At 47.6% G+C, this 20,310-nt stretch overlaps 1 protein-coding gene across 1 annotated transcript in view; it reads left to right on the forward strand.

Annotated features, from left to right (window-relative positions):
- LOC121539749 (latent-transforming growth factor beta-binding protein 2-like) overlaps positions 1 to 20,310 on the forward strand; it is a 157,378-nt gene that overhangs the window by 54,086 nt on the left and 82,982 nt on the right. Inside the window, exons 4-5 of the mRNA XM_041848457.2 lie at positions 13,938 to 14,152; positions 14,479 to 14,655. Coding sequence (XP_041704391.2) covers positions 13,938 to 14,152; positions 14,479 to 14,655 — 392 coding nt within the window. The remainder of the gene's footprint in view (positions 1 to 13,937; positions 14,153 to 14,478; positions 14,656 to 20,310) is intronic.

The following is a 20,310-nucleotide window of genomic DNA, read 5'->3' on the forward strand; positions in this document are numbered from 1 at the left end:
TCTACTTATTCAATCTTTAGCAGTGAAGTGAAGTTCTCTCGCTTATATTTTCTCATAATGAGATAAACATGTACAAACTTGGATTTCCACTTGATCTTTGATTACCATAATTTACTTTCCTATTTGCCAATTAGCCTTCAAATTTCTGCTAATTGCGAGCGACTGTTATGCAATAACAGCATTTTGGACGAGGATCACTTTTGGAAAGAGGTAAATGGAGCCAGTAAAGCTGGAATCCTTAATGGTGAAACAGCCACGTCCGTTTGCGATATTACAACATTTGACATTTTAGTCATTTGGCAGACACTCTTATCCAGAGCGACTTACATGAGCAATTATGGTTAAGTGCCTTGCTTATGGGCACATCGACAGATTTTTCACCTAGTCGGCTCGGAGATTAGAACCAGCAACCTTTCGGTTACTGGCACAACGCTCTTACCCACTAAGCTACCCAACAACAAAGAAGTTACTCAAAACAACGGACACAGTTTTTTCCCCTCGGACATCATTGCACGCGCAATTAAAGAGCATAATATGTACAGCTTTTTTTTTTTTTACCATGCTGCGTGACACTCCTCAGCTTGGCAACAAAAACAATAACAGCGGTGGTGGGGCAGCCAGTGGAGCTGTTTCCCCCTACTGCGGATTCCATCTTTAAGCATTTTGTGTAAATAAAGAGAAAAAAAAATCACTGGGTTAATATTGCCATGATAGAGTGAGCTATTCTTCTGGTGATTAGTTGTGGCATTAGAGATTGGCCCTGGGGACATGCCACATTTCTTTCTGGGGGCACCACTAGCAGAAGTGATCTGTTTTGAGAGCCCCCTAGTATCTGGCTGTTCCTGGCAGCATAACAAAGCCGCCTCGCAGAATGTCACAACGGATGCATTGGTTACTATAACACCCTCTTCAAAGAATGCCTACCATTTTGCTTGGCAGGGTTATGTCATTGAGAGCTATTAACAACTCGATTTATGGGATTCTGCGTCAGTTCCTGGTTCTGTCCTCTGTTTTGATTGGACTGTACTATCAGCATGGGCCGATATTGCCCCCTAATTGGCCCCTGATCCCTCTCTTATTATTTTGTTTGTATAAAAGCCCTGTGCATCTTTCCAGGCCACCTGGCACTCCAAGTCCAACGAAACAAGATTCTGTTATTGAAACGCATTAGTCTCTAACTGACTGACTTATGATATATTTAGTGTCGATTAGCAGTGATCAGACAGCATTTTGGAAGATGCTAAAGAATGCCCTGTATTGTACTGAACTATGAATATACTTTGCATGTTTTCCAGGTTGACAATGTGCAGTAGGCCCGTGATGATTAAGGGTTTCGTTTGAGATTAGGGCTGGGCAATATGGCCAAAATATCATATCGCAATATTTTTCTCATTTTTGGCAGTATGTGACGGTATTTGATGTTTCTGAATGGGTGGAGCAGGGTAGTGGAGGGGTGGGTCTAGGTGGTGGGGGGGTGGGGGTGGAGCAGGGTAGTGGTGGGGTAGTTGTGGGGTGGGTCTAGGTGGTTGGGGGTGGAGCAGGGTAGTGGTGGTGGGGGGTGGAGCAGGGTAGTGGTGGGGTGGGTCTAGGTGGTGGGGGGTGGAGCAGGGTAGTGGTGGGGTGGGTCTAGGTGGTGGGGGGTGGAGCAGGGTAGTGGTGGGGTGGGTCTAGGTGGTGGGGGGTGGAGCAGGGTGGTGGTGGATCTGGGACCATCAGATGAATGCAAGCGCTGCCTGGGGCCTAGCCTAGAGAGCTGCTGTTTCTGACGGGCACCACTAGCAGAAGTGATCTGTTTTGAGAGCCCCCTAGTATCTGGCTGTTCCTGGCAGCATAACAAAGCTGCCTCACAGAATGTCACAACGGATGCATCGGTTACTATACCCCCCTCTTCAAAGAATGCCTACCATTTTGCTTGGCAGGGTTATGTCATTGAGAGCTATCAACAACTCGATTTATGGGATTCTGCTTCAGTTCCTGGTTCTGTCCTCTGTTTTGATTGGACCGTACTATCAGCATGGGGCGATACTGCCCCCTAATTGGCCCCTGATCCCTCTCTTATTATTGTCAAATGGCACGGTAGGAGCAGCCAATCACATTGCCTGTCACTTTTTACAAGACATGTTATGCCTATGTCGTAATGCTGAAATGGGTTTGAACATAATAACAACCCCTTGCCATAATAATTATAGGCCTACAGTGTAATGCTTTGGGGTACGATATGTGTTTTTCTACCAAGCAGGCTAGACTGTTACAGTGATTAGTGATTTCCCAAACGTGATAACTTCTAATTGTCTCCCACATACAGTATGTGGAATGACGAACGAAAGCTTCTCGCTCAGAATGATTCCCTGCTGTCAGTTGTCATCATCCCAGGGCTTTCTTCAGGTTTGAACACAGATTGTCTTGTGTGTTTAAGGTCCTCTGAGATCCGCCAGAGTTTTGATTTCTTTACAATGATGATGCTGTTAAGTAGAGCAGGTCTTGCTGGGACTTTGTTAAGACAGTAAAGACCAGTCCTTGTCTTCATCCAGATCTCACCACTACCTGCAGTGTACAGTATTCTAACTCTGAGGGGTGAAGGCATATATTTTAATTTGTTTCAAATGTTTATGTCACATGCACAAGTACAATGAAATGCCTTCCTTGCAAACTCAAAACCAAACAATGAAATAATCAATAACAATGTAATACTAGAAAAAAACACATCAGAAATAAGAAGAAATATGAAAAACACAATAAGTAAGTAAGTAAGCATACTATATACAGGGTCAGTTCAGATACCATATTTACAATGTGCAGGGATACTGGAGTGATGGAGGTAGATACAGTTGAAGTCGGAAGTTTACATACACTTAGGTTGGAGTCATTAAAACTCGTTTTTCAACCACTCCACAAATTACTTGTTAACAAACTATTGTTTTGGCAAGTCGGTTAGGACATCTACTTTGTGCATGACACAAGTAATTTTTCCAACAATTGTTTAAAGACAGATTATTTCACTTATAATTCATTGTATCACAATTCCAGTGGTTCAGAAGTTTACATACACTAAGTTGACTGTGCCTTTAAACAGCTTGGAAAATTCCAGAAAATGATGTCATGGCTTTAGAAGCTTCTGATAGGCTAATTGACATAATTTGAGTCAATTGGAGGTGTACCTGTGGATGTATTTCAAGGCCTACCTTCAAACTCAGTGCCTCTTTGCTTGACAACATGGGAAAATCAAAAGAAATCAGCCAAGACCTCAGAAAATAAATTGTAGACCTCCACAAGTCTGGTTCATCCTTGGGAGCAATTTCCAAACACCTGAAGGTACCACGTTCATCTGTACAAACAATAGTACGCAAGTATAAACACCATGGGACCACGCAGCCGTCATACCGCTCAGGAAGGAGACGTTACTTTGGTGCGAAAAGTGCAAATCAATCCCAGAACAACAGCAAAGGACCTTGTGAAGATGCTGGAGGAAACAGGTACAAAAGTATCTATATCCACAGTAAAACAAGTCCTATATCGACATAACGTGAAAGGCCGCTCAGCAAGGAAGAAGCCACTGCTCCAAACCCGCCATAAAAAAGCCAGACTACGGTTTGCAACTGCACATGGGGACAAAAATCTTACTTTTTGGAGAATGTCCTCTGGTCTGATGAAACAAAAACAGAACTGTTTGGCCATAATGACCATCGTTCTTGGAGGAAAAAGGGAGTACTTGCAAGCCAAAGAACAACATCCCAACCATGAAGCACAGGGGTGGCAGCATCATGCTGTGGGGGTGCTTTGCTGCGGGAGGGACTAGTGCACTTCACAAAATAGATGGCATCATGAGGAAGGAAAATTATGTGGCTATATTGAAGCAACATCTCAAGACATCAGTCAGGAAGTTAAAGCTTGGTCGCAAATGGGTCTTCCAAATGGACAATGACCCCAAGCATACTTCCAAAGTTGTGGCAAAATGGCTTAAGGACAACAAAGTCAAGGTATTTGAGTGGCCATCACAAAGCCCTGACCTCAATCCTATAGAATATTTGTGGGCAGAACTGAAAAAGCGTGTGCGAGCAAGGAGGCCTACAAACCTGACTCAGTTACACCAGCTCTGTCAGGAGGAATGGGCCAAAATTCACCCAACTTATTGTGGGAAGCTTGTGGAAGGCTACCCAAAACGTTTGACCCAAGTTAAACAATTTAAAGGCAATGCTACCAAATACTAATTGAGTGTATGTAAACTTCTGACCCACTGGGAATGTGATTAAATAAATAAAAGCTGAAATAAATCATTCTCTCTACTATTATTCTGACATTTCACATTCTTAAAATAAAGTGGTGATCCTAACTGACCTAAGACAGGGAATTTTTACTAGGATTAAATGTCATGAATTGTGATTTGGCTAAGGTATATGTAAACTTCTGACTTCAACTGTATGTATAGGGGTAAGGTGACTAGGCAACAGGATATAAGATAAACAGAGTAGCAGCAGCTTGTATGTGAGTGGGTGTGTGTGTGTAGAGTCAGCATAGATGTATGTGCATATTATGTGTGAGTGAGAGATGATGGAGTGAGTGTGTGTGTGAGTGTGTAAGGCCCTGTGAGTGTGCATAGAGACAGTGCAAAACTAAAAGTTCAATAAGGATACAAGGTTAATTTGTTTTGAAAGCAACGTATGTTTCTAACAACTTTACATTACCCATCACACGCATGCACACACGTCCCCTTAGTATAGCACTCAGACTTTTGTCATTTAATTTGCTGAGTGGTAAACATAATTATTATTTGGTCTCACATGAATTCCATCACGAAGTACTCAAAAGTATAGGGTCTAATGAGGGTGGGGGACAATTCAGTTGGTAATTAGTTGTTAGTTGTTCAGCTGTGTGTTAGCCATGTAGTCCTATTCACAGCTCTCACAGCATTTACACAGAAAGCCCAATTCTGATATTTTCTTCATTAATTGGTCAATCAGATCAGCTCTGAAAAAGATCTGATGTGAAAAGATCTGATGTGATTGGTCAAAATAATAGTTAGTGGAAAAAAGATCAGACTTGGGCTGCCTGTCTAAACGGAGCCTAAATGCGTCTGCATGCTTCCCAGCCGAAACAGTTCGGAAGAGTTTGTGCATATATTATGACGACATTTTGTGACGTTTTTTGTTCGTTTTGGACTGATAAGGTTTTTTTTCGGCTGTTCGGGAACACAAAATTTTTTCTGGAGGTAAGCCGAAGTTCGGAGCCGAAGTCTACGCCCCTTCGTCAGTGATTGGTCAACAGTAGGAATTCTTCAATAAAGTATTTGTTGTCATTCAACGAGAGATGTTTTGTTTTCATAAAAAAATGTACATAGAGAAATACTGCACCAAACATCTTTGTTAGATTGCGCGACTAAGATCTCCTCGGCAAACACGTAAAAATGTATGACATTTATGATTCTTAATTCGGACTATTTTGAGGAAGTATATACTGGCTACGGCGTCTCGAAATGGACAAACAGTACTACTGCCGCTTTTTTCTCGTTTTTCAAGTGCAGGTCTTTTAAGACCACTCGTTCGGTTCGGCTAGCCGACTTCGGCTAGGTGCCAGCCGAACTGAAGCATGCTGACGCCTTAAGAGACACCAGCCTGGTTTATTACTACCAGCCTGTTCCATAGAGTTCAGGAACACATGTCTGTGTGTGAGTGGCGACATGAGACACATTGGACTATGGAAGGCAAGAGGAAATTCAATACATTTGTTTCCACTAATTCAATCATTCCTCATTGTCTTTGTTCTTCATCATCATGATGATAATGGGGCCCTCCGTCCCTATCATGGGAGATACTGATTTAATTAAAATGGCATGATATATCATTTTATATCGAGTGAGGACCCATTACACCTTTTTGTTTGTCTGAATTTGCAGGTTTTACGCACCAACCAAGCTTTTAGGAGAGTGCAATGGTTCCCTATTAATATAATTTTATACTGACCATTTTTTTGCAGCTCCCATTGACCTCATGCTATGAGGAAATAGTTTACGATTGGGAGCAAAACATCTGGCTTGGCCCAGGAAATGAGGTGAGGCAGGATGCGTGCAGGCCAGGTGTCAAACACTCAGGAATGGAAAAAACCCATCATGACCTGGGCTGGGCTGGCAACCGCACCGCCATGCACCTCTCCCTTGCTCCACCACCCGGCTGATTGATGACTGATACAAGCACATCTAGTTTCCCCAATGTCATTTCCTACAGAGAGGGTCTCTAGGGGTGTCAGGAATGACTGGATCAACAGCTGTCAGCTAGGTGCATGTTGTCTTTCTAAAGGATCAAATGCTGTTTGTCTCCATTTCTCCTTTTCACTGAGGGTCATGTTACGCTGGCAGCAGGAATGTGGTTTGGACTCTCTGAATAGCAACATGCTGAGTCTTGAGCTGCTGTCACGACTTCCGCAGAAGCTGCCTCACCTCCTTGTTCGGGCAGGCTTCGGCGTTCGTCGTCACCGGCTTACTAGCCACTGCCGCTCCATATATCATCATTCCATTTGTCTTGTCTTGTCAATTACACACACCTGGTTCATATCCCCTCATTAGTCCGTGTATAAGTGTTCCCTCTGCCCCCCTTGTCCTTGTGGGTGATTGTTTTATGTGAGTTGAGTGTAGCTCGGTGGAGCTACTCGTACCTTGTATTGCCGGGGTAGATTGTTCCCCTGTGCCAGTATCTTGTTGGAGCTACCCGTACCTTGTATTGCCGGGGTAGAGTGTTCCCCTGTGCCTGTATTTTGTTGTCGCTATCCAGTGCAACTGTGTACGACGGAATAAACTCTGTATTCAGTGATTTACCCTCCTGCGCCTGACTCCTTCTAATCACACTCATCACAAAATCACCCACCCACTATGGAGTCAGTGGGAGAGGAGCGCATGCCTGGAGAAGGTGCCCGTCCTCGTTTCCTGCCTCTCGGGGAAATCCCTGGAGTGGGCCAACGCGGTTTGGAACGAAGGAGGAGCCGTGTTGGAGAACTACAGGAAGTTTGCTCGCCTCTTTTGGGCTGTCTTCGATCACCCGCCCGAAGGTCGAGAGGCGGGCGAGCAGCTGGTCCACCTGAGGCAGGGGACGAGGACCGCGCAGGACTTCGCTTTGGAGTTTCGGACTCTTGCAGCGGGGTCCAGGTGGAACGAGCGGGCCCTGATCGAGCATTTCCGGTGTCATCTGCGGGAGGACGTCCGACGGGAGCTAGCCTTCCGGGACACCATGTTGTCCTTCACGCAACTGGTGGACATGGCCATCCGTTTGGACAACCTGCTGGCAGCCAGAGGACATCCTGGAAGGGATCTGCCCGTTCCCACCCCGGCCGACTCGGATCCCGAGCTGATGGAGCTGGGTGGAGCTGCCGTCTGAGAGAGTGGAGGACGACAGTGACAGTGCCACTTTGGTGGCACGACGGGACAGTACACCACACGCCATCAATGCTCTTTTGGGTCTGGAGGCGGCAGGCAGGGCACTCTCGCATCACCCCAGGTATCGAACACCCACACCCGTTCAGAGCCCTCTGCTGCGCACTGTACCCTACCTATCTACTTTCCCGATCACATGGTAGTTCCCCAGTGTAAGGCGCTAGTCGATTCAGGCGCAGCTGGGAACTTTATGGACAGGGCATTCTCACGCCGTCTAGGCATTTCATTGGTTCCCCTATCCATTCCACTCCCCATCAGAGCACTTGATAGTCAACCATTAGGGTCCGGGTTTGTTCAGGAAGTTACTGCACCAGTCACCATGATTACCCAGGAGACTTATTGTGAGCAGATCACTTTTTTTTTATTATTGAGTCCCCTGCTTTCCCTGTGTTATTAGGTATACCTTGGTTAGCACTTTACAACCCCACCTTCTCATGGCCGCAGAGGTTTCTCACTGGGTGGTCGCGAGTGTCAGGGTAGGTGTCTAAGTGTTTCCGTTGGTGCAACTACGGTGGAAGTCCAGACAGTACCTCCACCGTGCGCATTCCCCCCGAATACCTCGATTTGGTGAACGCATTTTCAAAAACGCAGGCTACCAAGTTACCACCTCATTGGGCGGGGGATTGCGCGATAAACCTCTGGGTAGACGCTGTACCTCCCAGGACCCCCTGTCGCAGGCTGAAACGGCGGCTATGGAAACATACGTCACTGAGTCCCTCGCCAGGAGTATATACGTCCCTCCACTTCACCCGCCTCCTCAAGTTTCTTCTTTGTGAAGAAGAAAGACGGCGGTCTGCGCCCGTGCATTGATTATCGACCACTGAAAAAGAAGACGATCAGATTTAGTTATCCTCTCCCCCTCATTCCGTCAGTGATCGAGTCAATGCATGGGGCACGCTTCTTCACCAAATTAGATCTCAGGAGTGCGTACAACCTGGTGCGTATCCGAGAGGGGGATGAGTGGAAGACAGCATTCAGCACAACCACGGGGCATTATGAATACCTGGTGATAACCTGCGGTTTGATGAATGCTCCATCCGTCTTCCAGTCCTTTGTGAACGAGGTGTTTTTGGACATGCTTGTTCACAGTGTAGTGGTCTACATCGATGACATTCTGGTGTATTCCGCTACGCGCGCCGAGCATGTGTCCCTGGTTCGCAAAGTGCTGGCCCGACTGTTGAAAAATGACCTTTATGCCAAGGCAGAGAAGTGTATATTTTTCCAGTAGTCCGTCTCCTTCCTTGGATACCGCATTACCACCTCAGGTGTGGAGATGGAGGGAGATCGCATTTCAGCCGTGAGTAATTGGCTGACTCCAACCACGGTTAAGGAGGTGCAACGCTTCCTTGGCTTCGCCAACTACTATCGGTGGTTTATCCGGGGCTTTGGCATGGTTGCAGCTCCCATTACATACCTGTTGAAGGGTGGGCCGTCCCGGCTCCGCTGGTCTGCTGAGGCTGACCTGGCCTTCAGCAAACTGCGGGGTGTGTTCACCTCAGCCCCGGTACAGGCCCACCCCGACCCATCAATACCGTTCGTAGTGGAGGTGGATGCGTCCGAGGTAGGGATAGGCGCTGTCCTGTCTCAACGTTCGGGCACGCCACCCAAGCTCCGCCCCTGTGCCTTCTTCTCTAAGAAGCTCAGCCCAGCGGAGCAGAACTACGACGTTGGTGATCGGGAGCTGTTGGCTGTGGTCCGAGCCTTGACCGAGTGGAGGCATTGGCTCGAAGGGGCGAAACACCCTTTCCTCATCTGGACGGACCACCGTAACCTGGAGTACAATCGGGCAGCGAGGAGGCTGAATCCTCGCCAAGCCAGGTGGGCCCTATTCTTCACCCGGTTCGATTTTACACTGTCATACATCCCGGGTATGAAGAACGTGAAGGCAGACGCATTGTCACGGCTGTATGACACAGAGGAGAGGCCCAGAGACAACACCCCATAGTCCCGGCCTCCTGCATTGTGGCGCCGGTAGTATGGGCGATGGACGCGGATTTAGAGCAGGCATTACTTACAGATCCATCTCCACCTCAGTGTCCAGCTGGGCTGCGGTATGTGCCTGCTCTTATCCGTGATCATGTGGTCTACTGGGCACACACGTCACCCTCATCTGGTCACCCAGGTATCGATCGTACAGTGCGCTGCCTGACCGTAAAGTACAGGTGGCCTACCTTGGCTAAGGACGTGAGGGTGTATGTCTCCTCCTGCTCGGTGTGGGCCCAGAGTAAGGCACCTAGGCACCTTCCAGCGGGTAAGTTACAACCTTTACCAGTTCCACAACGACTATGGTCTCACCTAAGTGTTGATTTCCTGACTGATCTTCCCCTCTCCCAAGGTAACACCACCATCCTGGTCGCTGTGGACCGCTTTTCCAAGGCCTACCGCCTCCTTCCTCTGCCCGGTCTCCCCACGGCTCTGCAAACTGTGGAGGCCCTGTTTACACACGTCTTCCAGCACTACGGGGTACCAGAGGATATAGTGTCTGACCGAGGTCCCCAGTTCACATCCAAGGTCTGGAAGGCGTTCACATCCAAACGTCTGGGGGTCTCGGTCAGCCTGACCCCTGGGTTCCACCCGAGTCAAATGGAACAGGTAAATTAGGATGTGGGTAGGTTCCTGCGGTCCTACTGCCAGGACCGGCCGTGGGAGTGGTCGGTGTTCTTTCCATGGGCAGAATATGCCCAGAACTCTCTCCGCCACTCCTCTACTAACCTAACGCCAATGTGTTTTAGGTTACCAACCGGTTCTGGCACCGTGGCACCAGAGCCAGACCGAGGCTCCTGCGGTGGATGACTGGTTTCAGCGCGCGGAGGAGACGTGGGACGCTGCCCACGTTCACCTCCAACGCGCCGTGCATCGTCAGAAGGCCAACGCTGACCGCCACCGCAGTGAGGCCCCGGTCTTTGTACCGGGGGATCGGGTCTGGCTCTTGACCCTGAATCTGCCCCTCCGCTTGCCCTGCCGGAAGCTGAACCCTTGGTTTGTGAGGCCGTTCAAAGTCCTGAGGAGAATCAACGAGGTCACCTATAGGTTATTACTTCCCCCTGATTACTGTATTAACCCCTCGTTTCATGTGTCTCTCCTCAGGCCGGTGGTGGCTGGTCCGCTCCAGGAGTCTGAGGTGTGGGAGGTCCCTCCACCTCCTCTGGACATTGAGGGGGCCCCGGCGTACTCTGTCAGTTCCATCCTGGATTCGAGGCGTCGGGTGGTGGGCCTTCAGTACCTCGTGGAGTGGGAGGGGTACGGTCCGGAGGAACAGTGCTGGGTCCCGGTGAGGGATATCCTCGATACCTCCCTGTTGCGGGATTTCCACCGTCGCCATCCGGCTCGTCCTGCTCCGCGTCCTCCTGGCCGTCCCCGAGGCCGGGGTCGGCGTGCTGCTGGAGCTGCACGTCAAGGGTGGGGTACTGTCACGACTTCCGCCGAGGCTGCCTCCCCTCCTTGTTCGGGCAGGCTTCAATGTTCGTCGTCACCGGCTTACTAGCCACTGCCGCTCCATATATCATCATTACATTTGTCTTGTCTTGTCAATTACACACACCTGGTTCATATCCCCTCATTAGTCTGTGTATAAGTGTTCCCTCTGCCCCCTTGTCCTTGTGGGTGATTGTTTTACGTGAATTGAGTGTAGCTCGGCGGAGCTACTCGTACCTTGTATTGCCGGGGTAGATTGTTCCCCTGTGCCTGTATTTTGTTGGAGCTACCCGTACCTTGTATTGCCGGGGTAGATTGTTCCCCTGTGCCTGTATTTTGTTGTCGCTATCCAGCGCAACTGTGTACGACGGAATAAACTCTGTATTCGGTGAATTACCCTCCTGCGCCTGACTCCTTCTAATCACACTCATCACAGCTGCTCAGTGCAGCTGAGGTGGTGTGTGTGTATTTTTTAAGATAGAGGACCCGGCAGCCAATTTAGATGGTGTGGATCAGCAACATCCTAAACGAACCTACCCTCACCTGGCATAAACCATTTACATTACATTGTTAATGAACAGTTATAATACACTTTAACAGCAATAATAGGCCTATTGCACACTTTACTTTATAATGGCCGATACTTAACTTGTTAATGAAAACAAAGGCATGATAAGCATAAACATTTGCGTTTCTGATAAACAATGAAAACACCCCATGAAACGGGAGAAACCAATTACCAGGAGGCGTGTACATACAATGCTAAACATTTCTAAATAAATGATAAAAGTAACCAGACTGCCATTTGTTTGATGGGACTAGCGATACTATTTTAGCAAGCAATGTTTGTACCAAACAATCAGTCCGTTTGTTTGGTGAGAATTGGAGGGAAATTCCCGACGTCACGTGACTCATATTCATAGTTTATGTCTGTGTTCGTGTGTGCCTGACTGTGTCTGAAAACCATAAATAAAAATGAATGTTATTGTTATTCTAAATCTGTGGTTTCATTTAATCCTTAAATTGCTTGAAGCGTTTCAGGTGTACAGCTTTGAGGAGCTGGTTCTCTTGACTAAGGGCTTTGATCTGTCTACCCTCTGCCTTGTTTGTAGTCTGTTTACCAGTGTGGTCGGTGGCAGACCAGACCAGTGGGATGCAGATGTTTTAGGGGTTGAAGTCATTCCCGTCCGTGGCGTAATGCTGCTCACAGAGCTCAGGTAGAGGAGGTCTGAAAGGGCAGGCATGTGCCTGGTCCACAGCTCTCACATGAGCTCAATTTCTCCCCCTCACACTGCTGCTGTTTGTAATTAGACCAAATCAAATGCTCACAGCACAAACAGCCAGAAGTGTGATCACTTTGTTCTTCCACCAGATGTTTTATACTTCCTCCAACACTGTTTAACACTCGGGCTGATGCCCACCACGCACGCACACACACACACACACACACACACACACACACACACACACACACACACACACACACGCACACACACGCACACACACGCACTCACACACACACACACACACTCACGAACACACACGTGCAGCCGGATCCAAAGCGAAATCATGAGTGTTATTCACCCAGTTCCTGGACGCTTTATTTTCTCTTAATCAGCAGGTTTAGGTTTCACCTAAGTTGATACCACAAAGTATAAACACATATACCCTATGATATGTATGACACACACACACACATGAACACACTCTCTCACACACACACACACACACACACACACACACACACACACACACAGTGAATTTCTGTCGTCACTGAATGGAACATTCGATTATTTTGGGGGGAAGTGGTGTTGGCTCCGTCCCAGCCTAGCCAGGCAGCAGGGCCAGAGATTGTGACTGTCTGTGGCCCGTTAAGAATGCAGCTCTTCTCCAGTGCAGGGCTGCTCCTGCTCACCCAGGTCTCTGTGTGTCGCTGTGCTCCAGGGGCCAACCTCACGTCCAACCTGGACGTCAAGATTGTCTTCACTCCCATGGTGTGTTGGAGGGTGTGCATCCAGGAATTGGGTGAATAACACTCATGATTTCCCTTTGGATCCAGATGCACGTGTGTGTGTGTTCGTGTGTGCGTGTGTGTGTGTGTGTGCGTGCGTGTGTGAGTGCGTGGTGGGCATCAGCCCGACTGTTAAACAGTGTTGGAGGAAGTATAAAAAATCTGGTGGAAGAACAAAGCGATCACACTTCTGGCTGTTTGTGCTGTGAGCATTTGATTTGGTCTGGTCGTATATGACAAAATTCCTTTTATACTAAACAGAATCTTCTATTAATTAGCCATGCACATGCTGCTCTGACCTACAACAGATGTGAGTCAGTGGATTACTATAGCGCCTAAGTACGATATAATATTCTTGATTCAATTAAAGCAAAATATGTAAAAACATATGGAATCTCATCTATAAAATCAATTAAGTAATGCTATGACCTAAGACAGACAAAATGCTATGACCTAAGACAGATATAATGCTATGACCTAAGACAGATATAATGCTATGACCTAAAACAGACAAAATGCTATGACCTAAGACAGACATAATGCTATGACCTAAGACTGACATAATGCTATGACCTAAGACAGACATAATGCTATGACCTAAGACAGACATAATGCTATGACCTAAGACAGACATAATGCTATGACCTAAGACAGACATAATGCTATGACCTAAGACAGACATAATGCTATGACCTAAGACAGATATAATGCTATGACCTAAGACAGACATAATGATATGACCTAAGACAGACATAATGCTATGACCTAAGACAGACATAATGCTATGACCTAAGATAGACATAATGCTATGACCTAAGACAGACATAATGATATGACCTAAGACAGACATAATGCTATGACCTAAGACAGACATAATGCTATGACCTAAGACAGACATAATGCTATGACCTAAGACAGACATAATGCTATGTTTGTCTTTCACACTCTCAGAAATACAGTACGATATTATGTTTAACATGTTGACCATGTGTAAATGGATTATATGCTGGTGTTCAGTATGTTGTTGGTGTATGTTTAGTGACTGGTGTTGAGAGAGAGGTTTATAGGATCTGGTGTCGTCTGTCTCGTTACCAGGACCCAAGTGAGGCGAGGACCAGCCGACTCTTCGTCTCCCCAGCGGACTGGGACGTCTCGCACAGTCAAACGATACCCATCATCCACTGGCTCCATCATCTCCAACTCCCTGCCCAATGGGAACGGACATTACAATGGGAATGGTCGTAACGGCCACAGACCCATCACCAATGGCCACAACAACAGACAAGTCAACAATGTAGTGGCGCCAGCAGGTAATGACCAGAAAAAGAAAAAAAAGTTTCACCTAAGTTGATACCTCTGTTCTATATTTCTTTATTACCCTGCTTTGTAACAAATATAAACACATATACCCTATGATATGTATGACACATACACACACACTCACACAGTGAATTTCTGTCATCACTAAATGGAACATTAGATTTTTTTGGGGGGGGAGTGGTGTTGGCTCCGTCCCAGGCTAACCAGGCAGCAGGGCCAGAGATTGTGACTGTCTGTGGCCCGTTAAGAATGCAGCTCTTCTCCAGTGCAGCGCTGCTCCTGCTCACCCAGGTCTCTGTGTGTCGCTGTGCTCCAGGGGCCAACCTCACGTCCAACCTGGACCGCATCAAGATTGTCTTCACCCCCATGGTGTGTCGGAGGGTGTGCAGCGGCGGCCACTGCTACAACAGCTGTGAGAAGGGTGACATCACCACCGTCTACAGTGAGAACCAGCAGCAGCACCAGCCACCCAAGACCCAGGGCTTCAGACTCTGTGAGTCTTTTTCACTCCCTCCCCCTTTTTCTTCTCTCCCTCCCCCTCACCCTCTCTCTCTCTCTCTCTCTCTCTCTCACCCTCTCCCTCTCCCTCCCGCTCTCACTCTCTCCCTCTCTCTCCCTCCCGCTCTCTTGCTCTCACTCTCTCCCTCTCTCTCGCTCTCTCTCTTGCTCTCTCTCCCTCTCGCTCTCAAATCAAATCAAATTTTATTGGCCACATGCGCTGAATACAACAGGTGCAGACATTACAGTGAAATGCTTACTTACAGCCCTTAACCAACAGTGCATTTATTTTTAATAAAAAAGTAGAATAAAACAAAAAGTGTTGAGAAAAAAAGAGCAGAAGTAAAATAAAATAACAGTAGGGAGGCTATATATACAGGGGGGTACCGGTGCAGAGTCAATGTGTGGGTGCACCGGCTAGTTGAGGTAGTTGAAGTAATATGTACATGTGGGTTAAAGTGACTATGCATAAATAATTAACAGAGTAGCAGCAGCGTAAAAAGATGGGGTGGGGGGTGCAGTGCAAATAGTCCGGGTAGCCATGATTAGCTGTTCAGGAGTCTTATGGCTTGGGGGTAGAAGCTGTTGAGAAGTCTTTTGGAACTAGACTTGGCACTCTGGTACCGCTTGCCATGCGGTAGCAGAGAGAACAGTCTATGACTAGGGTGGATGGAGACTTTGACAATTTTGAGGGCCTTCCTCTGACACCGCCTGGTATAGAGGTCCTGGATGGCAGGAAGCTTGGCCCCAGTGATGTACTGGGCCGTACGCAGTACCCTCTGTAGTGCCTTGCGGTCGGAGGCCAAGCAGTTGCCATACCAGGCGGTGATGCAACCAGTCAGGATGCTCTCGATGGTGCAGCTGTAGAATTTTGCAGCTGTAGAATCTGAGGACCCATGCCAAATCTTTTCAGTCTCCTGAGGGGGAATAGGCTTTGTTGTGCTCTCTTCATGACTGTCTTGGTGTGTTTGGACCATGATAGTTTGTTGGTGATGTGGACACCAAGGAACTTGAAGCTCTCAACCTGTTCCAGTACAGCCCCATCGATGAGAATGGGGGCGTGCTCAGTCCTCTTTTTTTTTCCTGTAGTCCACGATCATCTCCTTTGTCTTGGTCACGTTGAGAGAGAGGTTGTTATCCTGGCACCACACGGCCAGGTCTCTGACCTCCTCCCTATAGGCTGTCTCGTCGTTGTCGGTGATCAGGCCTACCACTGTTGTGTCGTCGGCAAACTTAATGATGGTGTTGGAGTCGTGCCTGGTCATGCAGTCATGGGTGAACAGGGAGTACAGGAGGGGACTGAGCACGCACCCCTGAGGGGCCCCCGTGTTGAGGATCAGTGTGGCAGATGTGTTGTTACCTACCCTTACCACCTGGGGGCGGCCCATCAGGAAGTCCAGGATCCAGTTGCAGAGGGAGGTGTTTAGTCCCAGGATCCTTAGCTTAGTGATGAGCTTTGAGGGCACTATGGTGTTGAATGCTGAGCTGTAGTCAATGAATAGCATTCTCACGTAGGTGTTCCTCTTGTCCAGGTGGGAAAGGGCAGTGTGGAGTGCAATAGAGATTGCATCATATGTGGATCTGTTGGGGCGGTATGCAAATTGGAGTGGGTCTAGGGTTTCTGGGATAATGGTGTTGATGTGAGCCATGACCAGCCTTTCAAAGCACTTCATGGCTACAGATATCAGTGCTACAGGTCGGTAGTCATTTAGGCAGGTTATCTTAGAGTCCTTGGGCACGGGGACTATGGTGGTCTGCTTGAAACATGTTGGTATTACAGACTCAGTCAGGGACATGTTGAAAATGTCAGTGAAGACACTTGCCAGTTGGTCAGCACATGCTCGGAGTACACGTCCTGGTAATCCGTCTGGCCCTGCGGCCTTGTGAATGTTGACCTGCTTAAAAGTCTTACTCACATCGGCTACGGAGAGCGTGATCACATAGTCATCCGGAACAGCTGGTGCTCTCATGCATGCTTCAGTGTTGCTTGCCTCGAAGCGAGCATAGAAGTGGTTTAGCTCGTCTGGAAGTCTTGTGTCACTGGGCAGCTCGCGGCTGTGCTTCCCTTTGTAGTCTGTAATAGTTTTCAAGCCCTGCCACATCCGGTGTAGTACGATTCAATCTTAGTCCTGTATTGACTCTTTGCCTGTTTGATCGTTCGTCGGAGGGCATAGCGGGATTTCTTATAAGCGTCCGGGTTAGAGTCCTGCTCCTTGGAAAGCGGCAGCTCTACCCTTTAGCTCAGTGCGGATGTTTCCTGTAATCCATGGCTTCTGGTTGGGGAATGTACATACGGTCACTGTGGGGACGACATCATCGATGCACTTATTGATGAAGCCAGTGACTGATGTGGTGTACTCCTCAATGCTATCTGAAGAATCCCGGAACATGTTCCAGTCTGTGCTAGCAAAACAGTCCTGTAGCTTAGCATCTGTTTCATCTGACCACTTTTTTATTAACCGAGTCACTGGTGCTTCCTGCTTTAGTTTTTGCTTATAAGCAGGAATCAGGAGGATAGAGTTATGGTCAGATTTGCCAAATGGAGGGCGAGGGAGAGCTTTGTATGCGTCTCTGTGTGTGGAGTAAAGGTGGTCTAGAGTTTTTTTCCTCTGGTTGCACATTTCACATGCTGGTAGAAATTAGGTAGAACTGATTTAAGTTTCCCTGCATTAAAGTCCTCGGCCACTAGGAGCGCTGCCTCTGGATGAGCGTTTTCCTGTTGACTTATGGCCTTATACAGCTCATTCAGTGCAATCTTAATGCCAGCATTGGTTTGTGGTGGTAAATAGACAGCTATGAAAAATATAGATGAAAACTCTCTTGGTAAATAGTGTGGTCTACAGCTTATCATAAGATACTCTACCTCAGGCGAGCAAAACCTCGAGACTTCCTTAGTATTTGATTTTGTGCACCAGCTGTTGTTTACAAATATACACAGACCGCCACCCCTTGTCTTACCGGAGTCAGCCGTTCTATCCTGCCGATGTAGTGTATAGCCCGCTAGCTGTATGTTGTCCATGTCGTCGTTCAGCCACGACTCGGTGAAACATAAGATATTACAGTTTTTAATGTTCCGTTGGTAGGAAAACCGTAATCTTAAGTCATCCAATTTATTCTCAAATGATTGAAGATTGGCTAATAGGATTGATGGGAGCGGCAGTTTACTCGCTCGCCGTCGGATCCTTACAAGGCACCCGACCTACGTCCACGATATCTCCGTCTCTTCCTCATGCGAATGACGGGGATTTGGACCTTGTCGGGTGTCTGTAGGATATCCTTCGCGGCCGCCTCATTGAAGAAAAAATCTTCGTCCAATACGAGGTGAGTAATCGCTGTCCTGATATCCAGAAGCTCTTTTTGGTTATAAGAGACGATGGCAGAAACATTATGTACAAAATAAATTACAAATAACGCGGAAAAACACACATACTAGTACAATTGGTTAGAGGGCTGTAAAACGGCAGCCTTCTTCTCCGGTGCCATTATATGCCATCTCACTCTCGCTATGTCTGAATGTAGTCCAGGGTTGAGAGGGGGAAAGAGATCGGGAGCAGTGTGAAAGAGAGAGAGCGAGAGGGGCAGAGGGGAGAGAGCAGGTCTCCCTGCCCATTGTGTCGCAGGGCTCAGTGGAGGAGGTTAAGCTAACCACACACGTGGAAGCACAGCTCTCACGCTCCCAACACTTAGCCCGGTCTTTTTGTGGTTTACACCTCTCTCTCAGCGCCACGGTTAACCATTTAACGTGCTCACTGGGCGTGATGGCGAGAAAGAGAGGGAGTAGCAGCGTGAACAGGATTTTATAGGGATTACATTAAAGCTACCATATATCCGCAGGCTTTGCTATAAACTCACACAGAACAATACCCAATGCTTGGGGGTCCGGCGCTGTTTCCATAGTGTTCCCCTCCGCCCATATCAAACACACGCCGCCGACACTTCACGTCATTTAGCAGACACTCTTATCCAGAGCGACTTACAGTTAGTGAGTGCATACATTATTATATATATATTTTTTCATATTGGCCCCCCGTGGGAAACGAACCCACAACCCTGGCGTTGCAAACGCCATGCTCTACATCCCTGCCTGCCATTCCCTCCCCTACCCTGGGCCAATTGTGCGCCGCCCCATGGGTCTCCCGGTGGCGGCCGGCTACGTCAGAGTCTGGATTCGAACCAGGATCTCTAGTGGCACAGCTAGCACTGCGATGCAGTGCCTTAGACCACTGCGCCACTCGGGAGGTACACTTAACACACTAAGCTCCTCATGGGAGGAACTGGCTGAGTCATGAATAGATAAAAATATTGTTTTGCTCCCATTAATAGGTTTTTGGAAAATGGCTTGTCACTTCAGTGGCTTGGCAGAGCCGTTGCACAACAATGCATTCCTGTCACTTCTGGGTGATCCTGAGAAGTAGTTTGTTTTATATGTTCGATTTTATTTGAAAGAAATCTCTGATCATTAAAACATCTGTAAAAAGACTCTGTTAAAGGAAATTGCTCGACATCCAAGCTGGCATTTTGTTGTTGCTGAAGTGCGTGTTCCTCAAGGAATGTCAAGTGGACAGCGTACAGTTATGTCATGTTGTTGTAAAAACTATGTGGATAACATCATTCCACTGTTGGGCTCTCTGGATTCACAACATTGAACAGTTATTCTAAACCCTGATATTACTGGGACGAGAGACTTAGAGAAGCCATTTAACGATGCATTTCAAAGATGGTGGTGGTGGTGTGTGGCACGGGCATGAATTGTATCTTCCTGTCTGTCTGGTAGGTAGAGGTTGGGTAAGAGAAAAAGTCAGGTTGTTGCCTAGGAATAATTCCTGCCCCATGCTGAGGTGGGATAGGGCTAGGCTGAAGCTGGGACTGAGACTGTGTCTGCGGTGAGACTGAGACAGCGACTGTGTCTGCGGTAAGGCTAAGACTGAGGCTGCTCCCCAGATTGGGAGGAATTAATGGCCCTTTGTAGCTGATAATTTAGCTAGCATGTGTAATCACAGGGGGGCTTCCTGTGGGCCTGAACACTGGCTCCATATCCCCCATCTCTCCACCACTGTCTTTCTTTCTCTCTTTCTCTGTATTTCTTTCTCTCTTTCCTTCTCTCTCTCTCTATCTTTCTTTTTCCACCACTTTCTTTCCAGACAGACTGTCGTGCCTCAGCCCTCCCTGCCCAGGTCACACCCTCTGTCTGTCTGTCTGTCTGTCTGTCTGTCTGTCTGTCTGTCTGTCTGTCTGTCTGTCTGTCTGTCTGTCTGTCTGTCTGTCTGTCTGTCTGTCTGTCTGTCTCTGTCTCTGTCTCTGTCTCTGTCTCTGTCTCTGTCTCTGTCTCTGTCTGTGTGGGACAGGGGTTATAGCGCCACAACATGATTGGGTCCAGAGCTTTTAACTATATGTTTCCACAGCTACAACTCTCTTTCATCTGCTGTTAGAGACCTGCCTCATCACAGGGGTCAGGATAACGGAGTACAAATATGCAGCATAAAAATAATCAATGTCATTTTTGGTACTGTTGGACCAAAAAGGGCATCAACCTTTTTTCTTTTGGGCACTTAGAAGATTCCCTTTTATTTGGGCCAGGCTGTTATCGATTTTGTATTTTACGGCCTTTGAAGTTTGAGTGAGTTGAGGTTAAGGTTTAAGCTCCTTTGTA

This window comes from Coregonus clupeaformis, chromosome 25 (assembly GCF_020615455.1).
Source record: "Coregonus clupeaformis isolate EN_2021a chromosome 25, ASM2061545v1, whole genome shotgun sequence".
Lineage (NCBI taxonomy): Eukaryota > Metazoa > Chordata > Actinopteri > Salmoniformes > Salmonidae > Coregonus > Coregonus clupeaformis.